Source organism: Microcaecilia unicolor, chromosome 8, assembly GCF_901765095.1.
Source record: "Microcaecilia unicolor chromosome 8, aMicUni1.1, whole genome shotgun sequence".
Taxonomy (NCBI): Eukaryota; Metazoa; Chordata; class Amphibia; order Gymnophiona; family Siphonopidae; genus Microcaecilia; species Microcaecilia unicolor.
This window is the reverse complement of record NC_044038.1, coordinates 59,874,101-59,896,599: the sequence shown is the minus strand read 5'-3', so window position 1 is coordinate 59,896,599 and position 22,499 is coordinate 59,874,101. Positions and strand designations below refer to the sequence as shown.

General features: G+C 47.1%; 1 protein-coding gene across 1 annotated transcript in view; it reads left to right on the top strand.

Annotated features, from left to right (window-relative positions):
* XPO6 (exportin 6) overlaps positions 1-22,499 on the top strand; it is a 224,626-nt gene that overhangs the window by 72,405 nt on the left and 129,722 nt on the right. Inside the window, exons 5-6 of the mRNA XM_030211002.1 lie at positions 10,196-10,355; positions 15,347-15,424. Of these exons, the coding sequence (XP_030066862.1) occupies positions 10,196-10,355; positions 15,347-15,424 (238 nt within the window). The remainder of the gene's footprint in view (positions 1-10,195; positions 10,356-15,346; positions 15,425-22,499) is intronic.

Genomic DNA, 22,499 nt, shown 5'->3' with positions numbered 1-22,499 from the left:
CAAACTGAGAATCAGGTTGCAATGTATTATATGAACAAACAGGGAGGTATGGGATATTACCCCTTGTGTCTGGAGAAGGTATGGATGTGGCAGTGGGTCCTCCTTCACGAGATGGTACTATGAGCAATGTACCTGGCTGGCAAGGCCAACAACCTGGCGGAGAGACTGGTTAGGGTAATGCAGTCTCCTGAGAGGTCTCTCAGTATGGGCATAGCTCGCAAGATCTTCCCAGAGCGGGGTACTCACTTAGTGGATCTTTTCACCACTCATCTCAACAGTAAGGTCCCTCTGTTCTGCACAAGTGTCAGATCATACAGCAGATTAGTGTCAGAAGCCTTTCTCTTTCACCGGGTGAGGGGGGGGGGCGGTCTTCTGTATGTGTATCTTCTGTTCTCCGAGGACAAGCAGGCTGCTTGTTCTCACGACTGGGTAACGTCCGCGGCAGCCCCCACTAACCGGAAGAAGCTTCGCGGGCTGTCCGCACGCAGGGCACGCGCATGCGCGGCCGTCTTCCCGCCCATGCGTGACCGTTCCCGCCAGTCTTTTCTTTTCCGCGCCTGGAGAGAGACGTGTTCACCTCTCTCTCTTCCTCAGCCCCGGAAAACCGTCACGTTGTTCGCGAACCTTCGTTTATTTTCGTTTAATTTTCGTTGCACGTTCTCTACAACTTTTTTTCTGTAAAAAAAAAAAAAAAAAAGAACGCGTTGTACTTTTCCCTCGTTTTCTAGCGGGGGCGTCGCGTTGCGGCCTTGTGGCCGCGCGGTCGAGTTGTTTTTCGAGGTGTGATTTTACCGCCACCATCGACGACTTTGATTTCGCCGACGTGATTTTTCCGTCGATGTCCTCGAAGGTCCCGAGTGGATTTAAGAAGTGTGGTCGGTGCGGCCGGCCTATCTCGCAGACCGACACTCACGCTTGGTGCCTCCAGTGCCTCGGGCCGGAGCACGATACCAAGTCGTGTACTTTGTGTCTTGGTCTCCGGAAACGGACTCAAGTTGCGAGGCAAGTTCTTCGGGACCGTCTTTTTGGAACTTGCACCGGCCCCTCGACGTCGACCTCGACGGCATCGACGGCCGGTTCTTCGGTACCGGTATCGATGTCCGCGAAATCGGCACCGATGGCATTGACCCCAGGAGCACAGGTCCCGTCGGCCCGCCGGTCCTCCAGTGACGGTAGGGGTGAGAGGCCGCGTGGGCAATCGGCCCCGGTCACTCCCTCTGCCCATGGCCCTCGGGACCGAACCCTGTCTGACCCGGTCCCTCGAAACCGAGGGGGATCGACCTCCTCCTCCTCCATTCCACCTAGCGCCGATGACGGGCATCGCAAGAAACCAAAGAAGCACCATCATTGGTCGCCATCGATGCACCCGGCCCCCGGCGCCGGAGAGGAGTCGACGCCGAGTAAGCGTCAGCGTCGAGAGGAGAGGACCCCCTCTGTAGTAGAGGTACCGACGCGTCACTGTCCCAGCACTTCGGTGCAAGCTCCTGGACCCGAGCAGCTTCCGGCACCGACACCTCTACCTGCCCCCTCCCCGTCTTTTCCCGGCAGCGGGCCTGGACGAGTGCCTCCGAGCCATCCTTCCGGGGATCCTGGAAGGGCTGATGCGCCAGACTGTGCCGGCGCCGGGGGTGCTTGCGCCCTCGGCGCCGTTGACTGTGGCGCCGGCGAGCTCTAGCCCGGTGCCGAGGCCTTCGACGCCGCTTGCGGCGCCGGTCTCGACCGCCACGCAGGTGGAGTCGACGTCGATGGAGGGAGCTTCGTCCCCGCCGGCGCGGGAGTCCACCGCTCGACGACACCGAGGCCTCGGAGCCTCGACGTCGAGCCGGGCCCGGTTGAGGACTCAGCTGCATGAGCTTATGTCCGACACCGAGGAAGAGGCCTCGTGGGGGGAGGAGGAGGACCCCAGATATTTCTCCTCAGAGGAGTCTGTGGGCCTTCCCTCCGACCCCACGCCTTCACCAGAGAGAAAGCTCTCGCCTCCTGAGAGCCTCTCCTTTGCCTCCTTTGTCAGGGATATGTCTATATGCATTCCCTTCCCCGTGGTCTCTGTGGATGAGCCGAGGGCTGAGATGCTCGAGGTCCTCGATTATCCATCACCACCTAGAGAGTCCTCCACGGTACCGTTGCACAATGTCCTCAAAGAGACACTGCTTCGGAACTGGATGAGACCATTATCTAATCCCATCATCCTCAAGAAAGCAGAGTCCCAATACAGAATCCACTCGGACCCAGAGTTAATGCGGCCCCAATTGCCTCATGACTCGGCGGTCGTGGACTCTGCTCTCAAGAGGGCACGGAGTTCGAGGGATACCGCCTCGGCGCCCCCGGGGCGGGAGTCTCGCACTCTGGACTCGTTTGGGAGGAAGGCCTACCAATCTTCCATGCTCGTGACCCGCATCCAGTCTTACCAGCTCTACACGAGCATCCACATGCGGAATAATGTGAAGCAACTGGCGGACCTGGTCAACAAGCTCCCGCCGGAGCAGTCCAGGCCTTTTCAGGAGGTGGTCAGGCAGCTGAAGGCGTGCAGAAAGTTCCTGTCCAGGGGTATTTATGACACCTGTGACGTGGCATCTCGTGCTGCGGCCCAAGATATAGTGATGCGCAGGCTCTCATGGCTGCGTGCCTCTGACCTGGGCAACCGCACCCAGCAGAGACTGGCCGACGTCCCTTGCCGGGGGGATAATATTTTTGGTGAGAAGGTCGAGCAGCTGGTGGACCAACTGCATCAGCGGGAAACCGCCCTCGACAAGCTCTCCCACCGGGCGCCTTCAGCATCCACCTCAGCAGGTGGACGTTTTTCCCAGGCCCGGCAGGCTGCACCCTATGCTTTTACCAAGCGTAGGTACACCCAGCCGGCCCGAAGGCCTCGTCAGGCACAGGGACAACCCCAGCGCGCTCGTTCTCGTCAACAGCGTGCACCTAAGCAGCCCCCTGCGCCTCCACAGCAAAAGCCGGGGACGGGCTTTTGACTGGATCCATGGGATCATAGCCGCCCTCAAAGTGTCCGTACCGGACGATCTGCCGGTCGGAGGAAGGTTGAAATTTTTTCACCAAAGGTGGCCTCTCATAACCTCCGACCAGTGGGTTCTCCAAATAGTGCGGTGCGGATACGCCCTGAATTTGGCCTCCCTGCCACCAAATTGTCCTCCGGGAGCTCAATCCTTCAGCTCCCATCACAAGCAGGTACTTGCAGAGGAACTCTCCGCCCTTCTCAGCGCCAATGCGGTCGAGCCCGTACCACCCGGGCAGGAAGGGCAGGGATTCTATTCCAGGTACTTCCTTGTGGAAAAGAAAACAGAGGGGATGCGTCCCATCCTAGACCTGAGAGACCTGAACAAATTCCTGGTCAAAGAAAAGTTCAGGATGCTTTCCTTGGGCACCCTTCTGCCACTGATTCAGAAAAACGATTGGCTATGTTCCCTGGATTTAAAGGACGCATACACTCACATCCCGATACTGCCAGCTCACAGACAGTATCTCAGATTCCGCCTGGGCGCACGGCACTTTCAGTATTGTGTGCTGCCCTTTGGGCTCGCCTCTGCCCCACGGGTGTTTACAAAGTGCCTCGTGGTGGTAGCGGCGTATCTACGCAAGCTGGGAGTGCACGTGTTCCCATATCTCGACGATTGGCTGGTCAAGAACACCTCGGAGGCGGGAGCCCTCCGGTCCATGCAGTGCACTATTCAACTCCTGGAGCTGCTGGTGTTTGTGATAAATTACCCAAAGTCCCATCTCCAGCCAGCCCAGTCTCTGGAATTCATAGGAGCTCTGCTGAATACCCAGACGGCTCAGGCCTTCCTTCCCGAAGAGAGGGCCAACAACCTTCAGTCCCTGGCTTCGCAGACCAGAGCGTCTCAGCAGATCACAGCTCGGCAGATGTTGAGACTTCTGGGTCATATGGCCTCCACAGTTCATGTGACTCCCATGGCTCGTCTTCACATGAGATCTGCTCAATGGACCCTAGCTTCCCAGTGGTTTCAAGCCACCGGGAATCTAGAAGATGTCATCCGCCTCTCCACCAGTTGCCGCACTTCACTGCTCTGGTGGACCATTCGGACCAATTTGACCCTGGGACGTCCATTCCAAATTCCACAGCCCATGAAAGTGCTGACGATGGATGCATCTCGCCTGGGGTGGGGAGCTCATGTCGATGGGCTTCACACCCAGAGTCTGTGGTCCCTCCAGGAAAAGGATCTGCAGATCAACCTCCTGGAGCTCCGAGCGATCTGGAACGCACTGAAGGCTTTCAGAGATCGGCTGTCCTGCCAAATTATCCAAATTCGGACAGGCAATCAGGTTGCAATGTACTACACCAACAAGCAGGGGGGCACCGGATCTCGCCCCCTGTGTCAGGAAGCCGTCGGGATGTGGCGTTGGGCTTGCCAGTTCGGCATGCTTCTCCAAGCCACATACCTGGCAGGTGTAAACAACAGTCTGGCCGACAGACTGAGCAGAGTCATGCAACCGCACGTGGTCGCTCCATTCCAGAGTGGTACGCAAGATCTTCCGGAGTGGGGCACCCCCTCGGTGGACCTTTTCGCCTCTCAGACCAACCACAAGCTGCCTCTGTTCTGTTCCAGACTTCAGGCACACGGCAGACTAGCGTCGGATGTCTTTCTCCTTCATTGGGGGACCGGCCTCCTGTATGCTTATCCTCCCATACCTTTGGTGGGGAAGACCTTACTAAAGCTCAAGCAAGACCGCGGCACCATGATTCTGATAGCGCCCTTTTGGGCCCGTCAGATCTGGTTCCCTCTTCTTCTGGAGTTGTCCTCAGAAGAACCGTGGAGATTGGAGTGTTTTCCGACTCTCATTTCGCAGAACGACGGAGCGTTGCTGCACCCCAACCTTCAGTCTCTGGCTCTCACGGCCTGGATTTTGAGGGCGTAGACTTCACTGCGTTGGGCCTGTCTGAGGGTGTCTCCCGGGTCTTGCTTGCCTCTAGGAAGGATTCCACTAAAAAGAGTTACTTTTTCAAGTGGAGGAGGTTTGTCGTTTGGTGTGAGAGCAGGGCCCTAGAACCTCGTTCTTGCCCTGCACAGAACCTGTTTGAATACCTTCTGCACTTATCAGAGTCTGGCCTCAAGACCAACTCAGTAAGGAATCACCTTAGTGCGATTAGTGCTTACCATTATCGTGTGGAAGGTAAAGCCATCTCTGGAGAGCCTTTAGTCATTCGATTCATGAGAGGCTTGCTTTGTCAAAGCCCCCTATCAAGGCTCCTGCAGTGTCATGGGATCTCAACGTCGTCCTCACCCAGCTGATGAAACCTCCTTTTGAGCCACTGAATACCTGCCATCTGAAGTACTTGACCTGGAAGGTCATTTTCTTGGTGGCAGTTACTTCAGCTCGTAGGGTCAGTGAGCTTCAAGCCCTGGTAGCTCATGCTCCATATACCAAATTTCATCACAACAGAGTAGTGCTCCGCACCCACCCAAAGTTCCTGCCGAAGGTGGTGTCGGAGTTCCATCTTAACCAGTCAATTGTCTTGCCAACATTCTTCCCCAGACCGCATACCCGCCCTGCTGAACGTCAGTTGCACACATTGGACTGCAAGAGAGCATTGGCCTTCTATTTGGAGCGGACACAGTCCCACAGACAGTCCGCCCAATTGTTTGTTTCTTTCGACCCTAACAGGCTAGGGATCGCTGTCGGGAAACGCACCATCTCCAATTGGCTAGCAGATTGCATTTCCTTCACTTACGCCCAGGCTGGGCTGACTCTAGAGGGCCATGTCACGGCTCATAGTGTCAGAGCCACGGCAGCGTCAGTGGCTCACTTGAAGTCAGCCACTATTGAAGAGATTTGCAAGGCTGCGACGTGGTCATCTGTCCACACATTCACATCACATTACTGCCTCCAGCAGCATACCCGACGCAACAGTCGGTTCGGGCAGTCGGTGCTGCAGAATCTGTTTGGGGTGTAAATCCAACTCCACCCTCCAGGACCCGAATTTATTCTGGTCAGGCTGCACTCTCAGTTAGTTGTTCTTCGTAGGTCAATTTTCTGTTGTACCCTTGCCGTTGCGAGGTTCAATTGACCTGGGTTCTTGTTTTCAGTGAGCCTGAGAGCTAGGGATACCCCAGTCGTGAGAACAAGCAGCCTGCTTGTCCTCGGAGAAAGTGAATGATACATACCTGTAGCAGGTGTTCTCCGAGGACAGCAGGCTGATTGTTCTCACCTACCCTCCCTCCTCCCCTTTGGAGTTGCGTTTCATCATTTTTGCTTGTCATTCAACTGGCGGGAACGGTCACGCACGGGCAGGAAGAGGGCCGCGCATGCGCGGTGGGCGTGCCTTGCGTGCGGACCGCCCGCGAAGCTTCTTCCGGTTGGTGGGGGCTGCCGCGGACGTCACCCAGTCGTGAGAACAATCAGCCTGCTGTCCTCGGAGAACACCTGCTACAGGTATGTATCATTCACTATACCTCTCCCAGAGAAGACTTTGCTGAACCTCAGGCAGATTGGGGAACAACGATCCTAATCACTCTATTCTGGCTGAGACAGATCTTGTTCCCTCTTCTGGCGTTGTCCTCCACTGAGCCGTGAAGATTGGAGTGTTTTCCAACCCTCATAATACAGAACAAAGGGTCCCTTCTGCATCCCAACCTCCATTTCCTGACTCTCACAGCCTGGATGTTGAGAGCATAAAATTTCAGTCCATGAATCTGCCGGAGGGTGTCTCCAAAATCTTGCTTGCTTCCAGGAAAGATTCCACTAACAGGTGTTATCCTTTTAAATGGGGGAGGTTTTCCATCTGTTTTGAGGGCAAGGCCCTAAATCCTTTAACTTGCCCTACACAAAACCTGCTCGAATACCTACTGCACCTCTCTGAGCCTGGGTTAAAAACCAACTCTGTAAGGGTACATCTCAGTTCAATCAGTTCTCACCATTTTTGTGTAGGAGGTAAGCCCATCTCTTTGCAGAATTTAGTTTGATTCACAAGGGATTTGATGTTAACAAACCTCCTACTTTGTCATGGGATCTCAGTAATGTTCTAGCCCAGCTGATGAGAGCAACTTTTGAGCTACTTGATTCCTGTCATCTGAAGTATTTGACCTGGAAGGTTGTGTTTTTGGTGGCGGTCACTTCAGCTCGCAGAGTCAGTGAGCTTCAGGCCCTAGTAACTGATCCACCTTGCACAAAGTTTCATCACAACAGAGTAGTCCTTCACATGCATCTGAAGTTCCTTCCTAAGATGTTTTTGGAGTTCCATCTTACCCGGTCAATTGTTTTGCCAATATGTTTCCCAAAAACACATGCCCATCCTGGCAAGCGTATACTGTATACCTTGAATTGCAGGTGAGTTTTAGCCTTCCATCTGGAGCAGACTAAAGCCCATAGAGAGTTCATCTAGCTTTTTGTTTCTTTTGACCCAATCAGGATGGGGGTAACCATCTAGAAATGTACTATTTCCAGCTGGCTAGCAGATTGCATCTCCTTCACTTGTGCCCAGGCTGGGCTGACTCTAGAGGGTCATGTCAAGGCTTATGTCAAAGCCATGGCTACATTGGTAGCCTACGTTTCTACCTGAGGTCTGCAAGGCTGCGATGTTATCTTCAGGCCACACATTCACATCTCACTATTGCCTTGAGCAGGATATCTGATGTAACAGCCGGTTCGGTCAGACAGTTTTGCAGAATTTGTTTGGTGTATAGAATCCAACTCCATCCTCCTAGGCCCAGTTTTCTGTTCCAGGCTGCAGCTGCACCGCACAACTATGTATATAGTTTTAAGGTTGACTACAAGGCCTCGATGTTTCAAGTCCATATTGTCCTAGCATTGTTTTCAGTGAACCTGGTAGCTAGGGATACCCAGCTATGAGAATCCCGATGGCCTGCTAGTCCTTAGAGAAAGCAAAGTTACTCATCTTTAGCAGGTGTTCTCTGAGGCCAGCAGGTCGAGTATTCTTGCATATCCTCCAACCTCTCCTAGGAGTTGTATTCCTTTAGCTCTGTTATCCTACTGAGGAGTCTGCACTCGCACGTCAGGCAGGAAGGCATCTGTGCATACACAGAGGGACACTGCTTCTAATAGCTGTAGTCACCAGGCAGCGGCCGCGCCGGGCTCTGTTGCATGACATTGCCCAGATGTGAGAATACTTGGCCTGCTGTCTTCGGAGAACATCTGCTACAGGTGAGTAACTTCGCTTTACTGCTTAGTCTATGAATCAGTCTTCTGAGAATGTATCAGAATTTTTTGTTTTTAGTGCAATAAACAGTGACTATAGACCTAAAGTTCTGACTTTAATAGGATTTTTTTTTTTTTTAAAGGAAAACTTAAAAATCAAGCGTAACTTTTCATTGGCTGTGAGGGACCGACAAGAGCCATTTACAAGTTTTCATTGATTAGTGGATTAGAACTTTAATCTGTTGATCATGAGAAAATAAGATGTGGGCACTCTCTGACCTGGGATAGTTGTCCTTTCCCTATGATTTAATTTTATCTAGCTATGATGATTCCTTTCTCTGATTCCCTTTCTGAAACTTATATGTAGATTACATGTCAAATATTGCTCCATTCGTATTTCCAAAGAATAAAATTGTAAACCATGTCATAAATTAATGTACTTATTAACTAATACTACTACTTATCATTTCTAAAGCGCTACTAGACGTACACAGCGCTGTACACTTGAACATGAAGAGACAGTCCCTGCTCCACAAAGCTTACAATCTAATTAGGACAGACAAACAGGACAAACAAGAGATAGGGAAATATTAAAGTGAGGATGATAAAATAAGGGTTCTGAACAAGTGAATAAGGGTTAGGAGTTAAAAGCAGCATCAAAAATGTGGGTTTTTAGCTCAGATTTGAAAACGGCCAGAGATGGAGCTTGACGTACCGGCTCAGGAAGTCTGTTCCAAGCATATGGTGCATCAAGATAAAAGGAACGGAGTCTGGAGTTAGCAGTGGAGGAGAAGGGTGCAGATAAGAGAGATTTACCCAGTGAACGGAGTTCACAGGGAGGAATGTAGGGAGAGATGAGAGTGGAGAGGTACTGAGGAGCTGCAGAGTGAATGCACTTATAGGTCAATAAGAGGAGTTTGAACTGTATGCGGAAACGGATAGGAAGCCAGTGAAGTGACTTGAGGAGAGGGCTAATATGAGCATAACGACACTGGCGGAATATTAGTCGTGCAGCAGAATTTTGAACAGATTGAAGTGGAGAGAGATGGCTAAGTGGGAGACCTGTGAGAAGCAAGTTACAATAGTCTAAGTGAGAGGTGATAAGAGTGTGGATGAGGGTTCTGGTAGTGTGCTCAGAAAAGAAAGGGCGAATTTTGCTGATATTATAGAGAGAAAAACGACAGGTTTTAGCAGCCTGTTGAATATTAACTTTATAGTCTGTTGAATATTAACTTCATAGATGTTGGTAAACACACACCAGATTGGCTTATCCAATGTGCCCTGTTGGAATTCTTCATCTTTTTAAGTATATAAATCCCACTTGAAACACTTCCTCATGTATGTCTTCCACTCAGCCTCAGGTTAACTTAAAATTGTGTTTTCAGTGAGCCAGGCTAGTATCTTCATGGCAGGTATTAAGGGTCATGGATTTGATATACCGCTTTTCTGTGAGTACAACCAAAGCGGTTTACATGTACTATATGCAGGTACTTCTTCTGTCCTTAGTGGGCTCACAATCTAAGTTTGTACCTGAGACAGTGGAGGGTTAAGTCACCTGCCGAGGGTCACAAGGAGCTGCAGTGGGAATCAAACTCAGCTTACCAGGTTCTCAGCCCACTCCACTAACCGTTAGGCTACTCCTCCACTTAAGTGCATGGTCATGTGGCCTACTGTTCTTTAGCTCAGCGGGGGGTGTGCATACTGCAGAGGCAGTATTTTTATAGCCACTTGGGAGAAAGAGTCCCAGTCATTAGCTGACTTTAAGGCCCATGATTACAGAGTTCAGGAGGGAGCTCTGATGCATGGCTCCCACCTCATGCATTGTCATTACAGTGACTGGCCATTTAAATTGAGGAGAAAATCCCTTGGTATTTGTGAACAAAAACTTATGGATGTTACAGACCAATTCTGGTTCTACGGAAACCAAAGAAACAGGATAAACTGCCACTCCTCCTCAAAAAGTGCTTTAAGTGGCCCAGATTGGTTCCCCCCACCCCCCTAGAGTTTTGTGTGTGTGTTGTTTTTTGTTTCTTTTTTTTTTTTTTGAAACTCTGCTTATCTCTAGTTGATACAGTCCTCTTCCACTACTCCTCTTGGGCTAATCATGCTGAAAACAACGTCAGAGGAGTTGGCCTGTCCACGTGAGGACCTTAGTGTGGCAAGGAAGGAGGAGCTGAGGAAATTGCTTCTGGATCAAGTGCCAACTGTACTCGGCCTTCTTACAGGTATGTGTAGCAGTGCATAGCCGAGCATAATGATGTTTGAGACTTTTCTTTCCTGAGGGAGATGCATGAGAGAGATTTGCATACACTGTCTTCATAGTATGCAAAATTTTCTTGTGCCTCTTTGTTACACAGAAATGAAGAAAGATGTAGGCAGATAAAGACCATGTGGTCTATCCAGTCTGCCCATCCATGCCATCTACTCTCCCCTATCACTCCGAGATCTGATGTACCTGTCCCAAGCTCTCTTGAAATTCAGATTCTGTTTTTGTTTCCTCCACTTCCACTAGGAGGCTGTTCACTGAAAGGGTGGTGATTTCATGGAAGAAAGTATTCTCCAAGGACTAGCAGGCTTATTTATTCTCACAAGTGGGTGATACTGACCTACGTCTCCCAGTCCGGTACTTACAACAAATATAAGTAGAGCATTGTGGAGTGTGAGACACTCTCCACCACTCATGCGCAAGTGCCTTCCAGCCTGCAGCGAGAACGCTGTCTCGGTTCTTTTTCTACTGTGGGAGGAGAGGGTGTGTATTTTTTTTTTTTTTTTTTAACCATCTCCTCACATCGCTCGGTCCAAAAGAGCTTTTTGTGCCTTTCAGCTAGTTTTTAGTCCTTTATTGTGTTCCCTTACATTTTTAATTTATTTTACCTGTTTTCCTTTATTTTTCTTCGTCATTTGGCCACTTTTAGGCCTTGACTTCAGCCGGGCCTTTTCCCTTCATTTTTTTGTCATGCCTTGTCCCTTTTTCAGGCATCATCGCTTTTAATTTAGCCGAGGAAGTTTTTCTTTCCATGTCCACGAAGGTTCCCAGTGGCTTTAAGCACTGTACCACTGAGCATAATAAACTTTATATGAACTTGGCCAGTAGTGTGCTGCTTGCTACTGTATTTTGGCGGTGTATTGTTTGCCTGCATTAAAAAAAAAATCACTCATTTATATTCAAACACACAGCCGGGAGACAAAGATTTTTTTTTAAAATCTTTTACAACCAAACAGACCTGAAATAAATACATACAATGTGAAGAAACTGTGTGTTTTAAGCCTGTAAAATGTATTGGATATTTTCCTGCCTTGATTATGTCCTGTAGTGTGTTTCTCCTATTTGGCCAGCAGGTGGTGTTTCTTTGCTTTAATAAGCTGTTACAGTGAACTGAATGTTCTTTTTCTTTAACACAAGCAGGAAGCATGCAGTGTTAGTGTTATAATTGATCCATATTTCAGTTACCTGTTATTTGTTTGCTAATTGCATCATTTTGTTTATTGCTATTTTTAACACAATAATTATTGACTCTGCCTGTCTGGACTGATAAAGAATTGTATGTTGGGTCTCTGAGTACTTTCTGGGAACTGTGAAACCACTGGGAGTGTGGCCCCAGTAATGTAGAAGTCATTGAGGATAATTTGAAAGCGGGAGACTAGCCCAGAGGTGGTTGTGACCCAGGCGGTGGGAGGAGAGTGCTAGTGTAGAGCACAAGTGGCAGGTGCAGGCGGACCTGAGTTGTGCTGGGGATAGACACTCTAAATGGCCACGGGGTAACCCCAGGCAGGTGGCTAGGCGTTTTGTGACGTACAACATAACTGGAAAATGTTGGCACATTTAGACTAACTCTGGACAGAACTTCTGCATGAAGGAAGCTCTTCCCTCATTGTTAAATACCTCTCTTTGAAATAGTAGTAATAAAGAAAATCAAGTGCATTTTTATAATATACCACTGCATTCCACAAAACAGAGGGAGCAAGTTCCCACATACCATCTTTTTCTTTTGACCTAGACACAGGAAAAAAAGATGTTAAATGTTCCCAGTTTTCAACCTAATTAATGTTTAAAAAAAAAAAACCTTTGTACTTATAAATAAAAACTCTTAATATTGAGCACCTGATTCATGACGTCTGTGAAAGGTCTCTGCACAAATACACCGCCTGTTAGGGTGATTCTTCTGCATCCCAACCTCCAGTCTATGGCCTTCACATGCTGGATGTTGAGCGCATAGAGCTTGCGTCCTTGAATCTGCCTGAGGGTGTCTCCAGAATCTTGCTTGCTTCCGGGAAAGACTCCACTAAGAAGTGTTTTTCTAAGTGGAGTAGATCCCCTTACTTTTCCTACACAAAAACTGCTTGAATACCTTCTGCATCTCTCTGAGTTTTGGTTTGAAAACCAACTCTGTGAGGATTCATCGCAGTGCAGTTAGTGCTTACCATCTCCATGTAGGGATAAACCCTTATCTGTATAGTTTGGTTTATGAAATATTTGCTGTTGACAAAGACCCCTGTCATATCTCCTCCTGTCATGGGATTTCAACGTTGTTCTCACCCAGTTGATGAAAGCTACTTTTGAGCCGCTTTACTCATGTCATCTGAAGTATCTGACCTGGAAAGATTTGTGTTTTTGGTGGTGGTCACTTTAGCTCACAGGGCGTATCTGGACTTCAGCGGTAGGGGGGGGCCAGAGCCGAGGTGAGGAGGCACATTTTAGCCCCCCCCCCCTCCCGGCGCCGCCATCGCTGACACCCCCTGCCGCCGCCAGCACCACCTCCAACAAGTTAGACCCCCCCCCCTCGACCCGCCCGCCATCCGTCGCAGTCTGTACCTTTGCTGGCGGGGGACCCAACCCCCCGCCAGCCGATGTCTTCTTCCTGCGTTTGGTTTCTTCTTAGTCTGACGCCCTGCTGCACGTACAACGTGCAGGACGTCAGACTCACAGAAACAGAACGAAGCCCTGCAGATCGCAAGGCTTCGTTCTGTTTCTGTGAGTCTGATGTCCTGCACGTTGTACGTGCAGCAGGACGTCAGACTCAGAAGAAACCAAACGCAGGAAGAAGACTTCGGCTGGTGGGGGTTGGGGTCCCCCGCCAGCAAAGGTACAGACAGCGACGGGGGGTTGAGAAGGGGGCGTCAGGGGGGTCCAGGGCCAAATTTACGGGGGCCCAGGCCCCCATGGCCCCATAGCAGCAACGCCCCTGGCTCACACAGTCAGGCCCTAGTAGCTTATCCACCTTACGTAAAGTGTCACTACAATAGAGTAGTTCTTCACAAGCACCTTAAGTTCCTTCCTAAGGTGGAGTCAGAGTTCCATCTTAACCAGTCAATTTGTTCTGCCAACATTTTTTCCCAAAGCCACTTGCCTATCCTGGCAAAAGTATACTACATACCTTAGACTGCAGGTGAGCCTTAGCCTTCTATCTGGAGCGGACTGAAGCCCATAGACAGTCCACTCAGCTTTGGGTCAAAAGAAACAGGATGGAGGTAGCCATTGGCAAACGGCAATGCACAATCTTGAATTGGCTAGCAGATTGCATCTCCTTCAGTTATGCCCAGACTGGGCTGCCTCTCTAGAGGGTCACGTCAAGGCTTGTAATGTCAAAGCCATGGTTACTTCGGTAGCCCACTTGAGATCAGCCTTCGTTGAGATTTGCAAAGCTGCGACATGGTCTTCAGTCCACACATTCACATCTCATTACTGCCTTGAGCAGGATACCCAATGTGACATCCAGTTTAGTCAGGTAGACCTGCAGAATCTGGTGTCTAGAATCCAACTTCACACTCCTATGCCCAGTTTTTATGTTCCAGGCTGCACCTTCACATTAAGTATGTACATGGTTTATAGGTTGTTTGATTTGGAGGCCTCGATGTTTCGAGTCCCTATTGTCCTTGCATTGTTTTCGGTGAGCCTGATAGCCTGGGATTCCCACATGTGAGAATACATCTGGACCTGCTTGTCCTCACAGAAAGCAAGGTTACTCACCCTGTAGCAGATATTCTTTGAGGACAGCGGGCCAGGTAGTCTCACATACCCTCCCACCTCCCTTAGGAGTTGTATTCCTTTATCTATATACCTGACTGAGGGATCCATGCTTGTACGTCAGGTGGGAGGACACCTGCACATGCATGGTGGGACGCTACTAGAATTTTCTTGAAACATCTATATGTTAGCATCCACACTGGGCTCCATCAGATGATGCCACCTACAGGTGAGAATACCTGCCCTTAAACACCTACTACAGGTGAGTAACTTTGCTGTTTCTAGTTTGTGGTTACTTATTTGTGTTCTGTGTATGTGATCAAGTCCAGGTGTTCTGTCAGCATACATTTTCTATGTAGCATTCTGTAGTAATTTGGTTTGTTCAGATTTCCTAGTAGATGCATTGATATTTTAGGGCACTGCCTTTTTGTAGGTAAAGTCTTTATTTTGGAAGTTAGTGCTGGCATGGTAGATGGGCTCTAGGTCCTGAATATCCTTTTTTGTGAAATTTTGTTTTGCTTCACAATATACTTGATGCTGAGAGGGTTTTCTTTACTGTTACTGATCAAAATATGTTTATATGATGGTTTTTTTGGGGAAATGTCTGAGCTGTGCACCCATTGTAAGGGGAGTGCTGGGGGTTCTTTGGCTGCATAATTTATTTGGCTTTAATATCATATAGGGGAAACATATGTGTGTTTGGTGGGGAGGGGTACTGTGACCCAGTGGGTCCTGAAGAGTGCAGCCTCTTGTATATCCCTAGCTTGCACCAATACCCTCGCTATAGGTATTGGGGTTGAGGTGGGGCAGTGTGCATCAGATGGCAGGTTTTTCTGTTTTAAAAGGTGGCAACCCTAGTGCCCACCCAATCTTATCTGTTGACCCATCCAAAAATTGCCTTCTTCTTTGACAATGGAATACTGGCAAGTTCCAGGGCTGTATCACAGCTTATACTGGAGATGTTACTGAATTGTCAGAGTTTTCTCTGTCTTCATTTGCTGGTTGGGAGAAACAACCCATTTGTCTGGATTGGTCTAGAAGGACTTGAGGCAAGGAAACTATCCAGTAAGAACCACATTTTACCATCTAACAGTGGTTCTAAGAGTAAATCAATTGTATTTTAGTCAATTTGCATTTTAACTTGGTTGTAAATAGTTGTAATTTTGATTTATACACTTTAATTACTATCAAAGCAATGATGGATTAACGGGCAAAGTTTCTCTTACCTCACTTTTTTACCTTTTACATTAGGTATTTTGGAGACCGTCTGGGACAAAAACAGTGTTACTGCTGCCACTCCACCACCATCCCCAACCTCAGGAGACCGTGGTAAGTGAATTTGTGGGTCTCAGAACAGTTCTTGATTTCTGTTTCAATGTTGTTTCTCCATTCTTAAAATTAAAAATATGTTTGCTTTAGATGTAAATTCAGGCCTGTGTTTATCCAGTCATCGTACTGGTCTGTTCATAAACTGTTTACTACTTTGCTATAAGAAAGCTTGATAGAAATCCAGTTCAAGCCCCCCCCCCCCCCCCCCCCCCCCCATTCACCAGTTGTCCATGACCCCTCAGAGCAAAATAGGGCTCACAAGCAAGGTGTTGCATGAAGTCGTATTTTATCTAATTTGAGGATAGGTGTGGAGGAGTAGCCTAGTAATTAGAGCAGTGAGCCTAGAGTCAGATAAGCTAGGTCCAAATCATGTATATGTCTCCTGCTCTCTTGTTTGATTCACAGTCATCTCCGCAGATGACTGATCAGCCTCCAATAGCATCTCCTCCAGTCCTGGTGACAGCTGCTGATGAGTCTTCACCATCTGCTTCATTACCTATGCCAGAAGATCTTCATTCTTTTGTGCAAAAGACTTTTATCAAAGATTATCGTAAAAAAAAAGTACCATCTGTGCAGTACAGATAGCTCGATCCTCATCAACATTCTTTACTCCTGCTCTGAGGGACATAGTCTACTTGCTTTGTTATGTTCTCTACATTATGCTATTTTATGCAGGCCTTTTATTCCACAATTACCTTATCAGTTTAATGTGGATTACAAAAGAACTGAACCACAAGGGGAACTATTGCTTGCCTCCCTTCTCACCACATTTGGAGCTTTCTCAAAGCACCCTGTAGGGTTATGTGGATCTGAACTTAATTCCTCCAGAATCTTGGAGGAGTACTCCATGAGAATACCCGCCTATTCATTTCCAGCATGCAGTGAAGCTTCCTTTGAGAATATCTCTTAACTGAGGTTTGTTCAGCATGGATGAAGAGGATTTTTTTCTCTTACAACCGGAAACCAAACCCCATTCACACATGTTTAAAGGAAGAACTCCAACATGCTGACAACCCCAACAGAAGGGAAAGAAACTTCATAACAAACTCACATTAACAAAGAAACGACAACTAACAAAAATCCACACAACACCAAACATAGAAGACCCATACCAAAAAATTCAAGTGGGTTACATCAACGCTAGATCCGTATTAAACAAATCAACAATAGTAACAGACTGGATCATGTCAGAAAACCTTGATCTACTTTTCATCAACGAAACCTGGATCCATGATCAAAGGGACCCTATAAACCTAGACCTTTGCCCTCCAGGATACAAAATCGCTCACTGGACCAGAAAGGAAAAGAAAGGCAGAGGCATAGCACTAATCTATCGATCCCACTTTTCCACCGAAACTACTGCTGAGTCCATAACAACCCAACTTGAAATTGCCTCAATCCGAATCCACAACAAAACCTTGCTTGATCACCTTAACTGTGTCTTGTTTTATAGACCACCACGTAATTGGAACGAAGGCCAGACAAATTTCACTGACTTCATTTCAAACACTTGTGCAACCAACTCCAATATACTAGTATTAGGAGAGATTAACCTTCACCTAGAAGACCCAAACTCTACCAATGCACGAGAATGTAAGGAATTCCTCCACTTATGGGATCTGAAATGGCCACAAATGCAAGCAACCCATGTCAAAGAGTACACACTCGACCTCATCTCACACAAACTGTCAACAGACCAGAACCTAATAGTAACAAATATTAAATGGACAGAAACACCATGGACCAATCACAAACTAAACCTATCCCTAAAATGGCGGAAGAAGGGTTCAAACTGCACACAAGAACACACAACCTACAGCACAAGAGGCCAAATAGACTCGAAAACATTCTGGCAACAGATATACAATAACGAATGGATAGCATAACCGGACTCCACATACTACCTCACAGAATGGGATAAAAGATGCAGAAGCATACTAGACAAAATAGCATCCTTACGTACAAGAACCTCACATAGGCATAACTCCATACCATGGTTCAACGATGAACTGAAAACACTAAAAACACAATCCAGGAAACTCGAACGAGCATGGAAAAAAATAAAAGATGAACACACACTCAATGCATGGAAACAAATACAAAGAAAATACAAATACGCAATAAGACAGACCAAAAGGTCATACTATAAAACTAAAATAGGGCCAGATTACAAAGACACGAAGAAACTATACTAACTCATGAACAAACTACTAGACATCACGCTGGTCACTAAAACCAATGCAGACAAACTTGCTAAATACTTCAATGAAAAAATTGCAAACCTACGGAACACTCTACCTCAGGACAATATCGATATCGAAAACTTCATCAATGGCTTGGACCCAACCCTTGGAGAATACCCAGGTGACTGAACTTGGTCAAACTTCGCTCTCCTCACTACCAAAACAGTTTCCCAGGCGATCAAAAGGTTCTCCAACACCCACTGTAAATTGTGTACCTGCCCCAGCTACTTAATAAAATCTGCCCCTGACCGCTTTATAGCAGACCTCACATACCACCTAAACTACATGCTTCAACAAGGTCTCTTCCCTAAGGAAAATGGCAACATCCTACTCACCCCAGTACCAAAAGATACCAAGAAAAAAATCTAATGAAATCACTAACTACCACCCAGTAGCATCTATCCCACTGGTAATCAAATTGATGGAAAGCATGGTAACCAAACAACTTACTGATTATATAAACAAAGTCTCAATATTACATGAATCACAATTAGGATTCCGCCCCCTCCATAGCGCTGAAACAGTACTAATTACTCTCCTAGCCAAATTCAAACAGGAAATAGCAACAGGTAAAAGCATACTTCTCCTCCAATTCGACATGGTAAACCATAATATACTACTAAGACTCCTAGATTACTTCGGAATCGGAGGAAATATACTTAGTTGGATCAAGGGTTTCCTAACCACTAGAACATATCTAGTGAAATCAGATTCAAATATATCATCACCATGGAAAGCAGACTGCGGAGTACCTCAAGGATCACCACTATCACCGATCCTTTTCAACCTAATGATGACCCCCACTAGCCAAGTCCTTATCCGACCAAGGCGTTAACCCTTTCATTTATGTGGACGATGTCACAATATACATTCCTTACAAACATGATCTGACAGAGATCACCAACAAAATTAAGCTCAGCTTGAACATCATGAACTCATGGGCAAATGCATTTAAACTAAAACTCAATACAGAAAAAACACACTGTCTCATCCTGTCATCCCAATACAATGCGAACAACCCCACAAATATAAACACCCCAGATTTCACCCTCCCCATATCAGACAGCTTGAAAATCCTCAGTGTTACAATCGACCACAACCTTACACTAGAGAGCCATGTGAAATCTACAACAAAGAAAATGTTCTACTCAATGTGGAAACTCAAACACGTGAAACCATTCTTCCTGAGGGAAACATTTTGCAACCTGATACAATCAATGGTTCTAAGCCATATAGACTACTGCAATGGAATTTATGCAGGATGCAAAGAACAACTCATAAAGAAACTTCAGACCGCTCAAAACATGGCAGCCAGGCTTATATTTGGAAAAACGCGATTCGAAAGCGCCAAACCCCTCCGAGAAAAACTGCACTGGCTGCCAATCAAAGAACGTATTGCTTTCAAAATCTGCAGCCTGTTTCATAAAATTATCTACGGCGAGGCCCCGGGATACATGACAGACCTCATCAACCTACCAATCAGAAATACAACCGGATCAACACGAACATATCTAAACTTCCACTACCCAAGCTGCGAAGGACTCAAATACAAATCAACTCATGCATCCAGCTTTTCCTACATAAGCACACAACTATGGAACGCATTACCAAAAGCCATGAAAACAACGTATAACCACCTAAACTTCCGGAAATCACTAAAAACTTGCCTGTTCCAAAAGGCGCATACCCTACCGACCCAGCTTAAATGCCTGAACCCTGCAACACTACGAAACCAAAGCACGTAATGGATATAACTTCACTCTTCCTCTATACGATTCCTTAATATGTCTGTTCCACATGAACCTCATTCTACCACAACATCACTGTGTAACTGTTTATAGCGGAATTGGCGAACGCCTTTATGGTACTATGTAAGCCACATTGAGCCTGCAAATAGGTGGGAAAATGTGGGATACAAATGTAACAAATAAATAAAATTCATTGAAGCCCCAAAAACCACTGTGCCCATACTTTTTTGATATACCACTTATCAAATTAGATTGTCTAAGTGGTTTGTAAAGTTCGTTAATTATAAAGGAAGTAAAAGGTCAATAGTATGACCAACAGCTTCATATGTAGCACTCCCTGCTTACCATTCAGCTGATGTCTAGGAAGCTGGACTTAAGTATAAGACTAGTCAAAACGATGATGAAGAAAGCATATTTGGCTTTTGGACTATTTGGGCAAGAAAATATTCCAGGGTACGTGTTATATACCCAAATTGCAGTGCATCTGGTTTATATTTTTCAATATATGCGTACCATTTTCCGAAAGGTGTAAAGTTTCTTGTCCAGCCTGGCACATGAAATTTAATGTGGATAAATGCAAAGTGATGTATATTGGGGAAAACTAACCCAAATCATAATTACCTGATGCTAGGGTTCACCTTGTGTGGTTGGCACCCAAAAAAAAGACAATATGCTGAAATCTGCCCAGTGTGTACAAGGTGGAGTTCTTCTCAAGGTGGTTTCTCCGTTTCATGTCAATCGGTCAGTGGTTCTTCTTGTGTTTGGGGATCACTTGGGTACAATGGAGCAGCGGCGGCTCCATGCTTTGAACCTCAGGAGGATGCTGAAGTGTTATCTCCGGGTTTCCTGGGAGTTTGGTGCACGGACAGGCTGTTTGTGCTGATTTGGTGGTGCTCACAAAGGGGGGAGGCTGCTTCTAAGGTGACTATTGCTCGGAGGATAAGGAGGCAATTGCATCTGCTTATGTTCTTGCGTGCTCATTCCACCAGGGCTCAGGCTTCGTCTTGGATGGAGGATTCGCTGGTTGCGTCTCTTGACATTTGTAAAGCGGCAGTTTGTTCTTCTCTGCTTTCTTTTGCATGGCATTACCATGTGGATGTGCACGCTCGGCAGGATGCGGTCATTGGGGCTCGAGTGTTGGAATCTGGGCTTTGAGGGTCCCGCCTCTGAAGTCACTGCTTTTAGTACTTTTTTTTTTTTTGTTACATTTGTACCCCGCGCTTTCCCACTCATGGCAGGCTCAATACGGCTTACATGGGGCAATGGAGGGTTAAGTTATTTGCCCAGGGTCACAAGGAGCTGAAGTGGGAATCAAACTCAGTTCCTCAGTTCCCTAGGACCAAAGTCCACCACCCTAACCCACTAGGCCACTCCTCCACTTTCCATTTGTGCCAGTATAGAGGGATGATGGGTTAGGAGAAATTAGATCTTGCCTACTAATTTGCTTTTCTTTAGTCCCTCTAGACTGCACATAGCCCACCCAGGTTGTGTCTGGATTCTGTCTTGGATTGAGATTTGTGCGAGGTAGTAGCACAATGGTTGGAAGATTTCTTCTTTCCCCCACCGCCCCCCTTAAATGCAAAAAAACCCCAAAAACAAATACAGGTTCACCATGGCCTTGGTTCATGGTGTGTTCTACCTGTCAAAGGCAGGCCAATTGGGGATTTGGTCCTTGGTTTCAGGCTGTCCTTTAGCTGCGTTGGTAGTGTTCATCAGCCTTGGCAGCAGCACAGCAGGAAAATGGAAGTTCGGCAAACTGAAGAGTAGCAAATCTCCTAGACCGGATGGTATTCATCCTAGAGTACTGATAGAATTGAAAAACGAGCTTGCGGAGCTACTGCTAGTGATATGCAACTTATCCTTAAATTCGAGCATGGTACCGGAAGATTGGAGGGTGGCCAATGTAACGCCCATTTTTAAAAAAGGCTCCAGGGGAGATCCGGGAAATTATAGACCGGTGAGTCTGACGTCGGTGCCAGGGAAAATGGTAGAGGCTATTATCAAAAACAAAATTACAGAGCACATCCGAGGACATGGATTACTGAGACCAAGTCAGCATGGCTTTTGTGTGGGAAAATCTTGCCTGACCAATTTACTTCAATTCTTTGAAGGAGTGAACAAACATGTGGACAAAGGGGAGTCGGTTGATATTGTGTATCTGGATTTTCAAAAGGCGTTTGACAAGGTACCGCATGAAAGGCTACAGAGGAAATTGGAGGGTCATGGGATAGGAGGAAATGTCCTATTGTGGATTAAAAACTGGTTGAAGGATAGGAAACAGAGAGTGGGGTTAAATGGGCAGTATTCACAATGGAGAAGGGTAGTTAGTGGGGTTCCTCAGGGGTCCGTGCTAGGACCGCTGCTTTTTAATATATTTATAAATGATTTAGAGATGGGAGTAACTAGCGAGGTAATTAAATTTGCTGATGACACAAAGTTATTCAAAGTCGTTAAATCGCGACAGGATTGTGAAAAATTACAAGAGGACCTTACGAGACTGGGAGACTGGGCGGCTAAATGGCAGATGATGTTTAATGTGAGTAAGTGCAAGGTGATGCATGTGGGAAAAAAGAACCCGAATTATAGCTACGTCATGCAAGGTTCCACGTTAGGAGTTACGGACCAAGAAAGGGATCTGGGTGTCGTCGTCGATAACACACTGAAACCTTCTGCTCAGTGTGCTGCTGCGGCTAAGAAAGCGAATAGAATGTTGGGTATTATCAGGAAAGGTATGGAAAACAGGTGTGAGGATGTTATAATGCCGTTGTATCGCTCCATGGTGCGACCGCACCTTGAGTATTGTGTTCAATTCTGGTCGCCGCATCTCAAGAAAGATATAGTAGAATTGGAAAAGGTGCAGCAAAGGGCGACTAAAATGATAGCAGGGATGGGACGACTTCCCTATGAAGAAAGACTAAGGAGGCTAGGGCTATATAGCTTGGAGAAGAGACGGCTGAGGGGAGACATGATAGAGGTATATAAAATAATGAGTGGAGTGGAACAGGTGGATGTGAAGCGTCTGTTCACGCTTTCCAAAAATACTAGGACTAGGGGGCATGCGATGAAACTACAGTGTAGTAAATT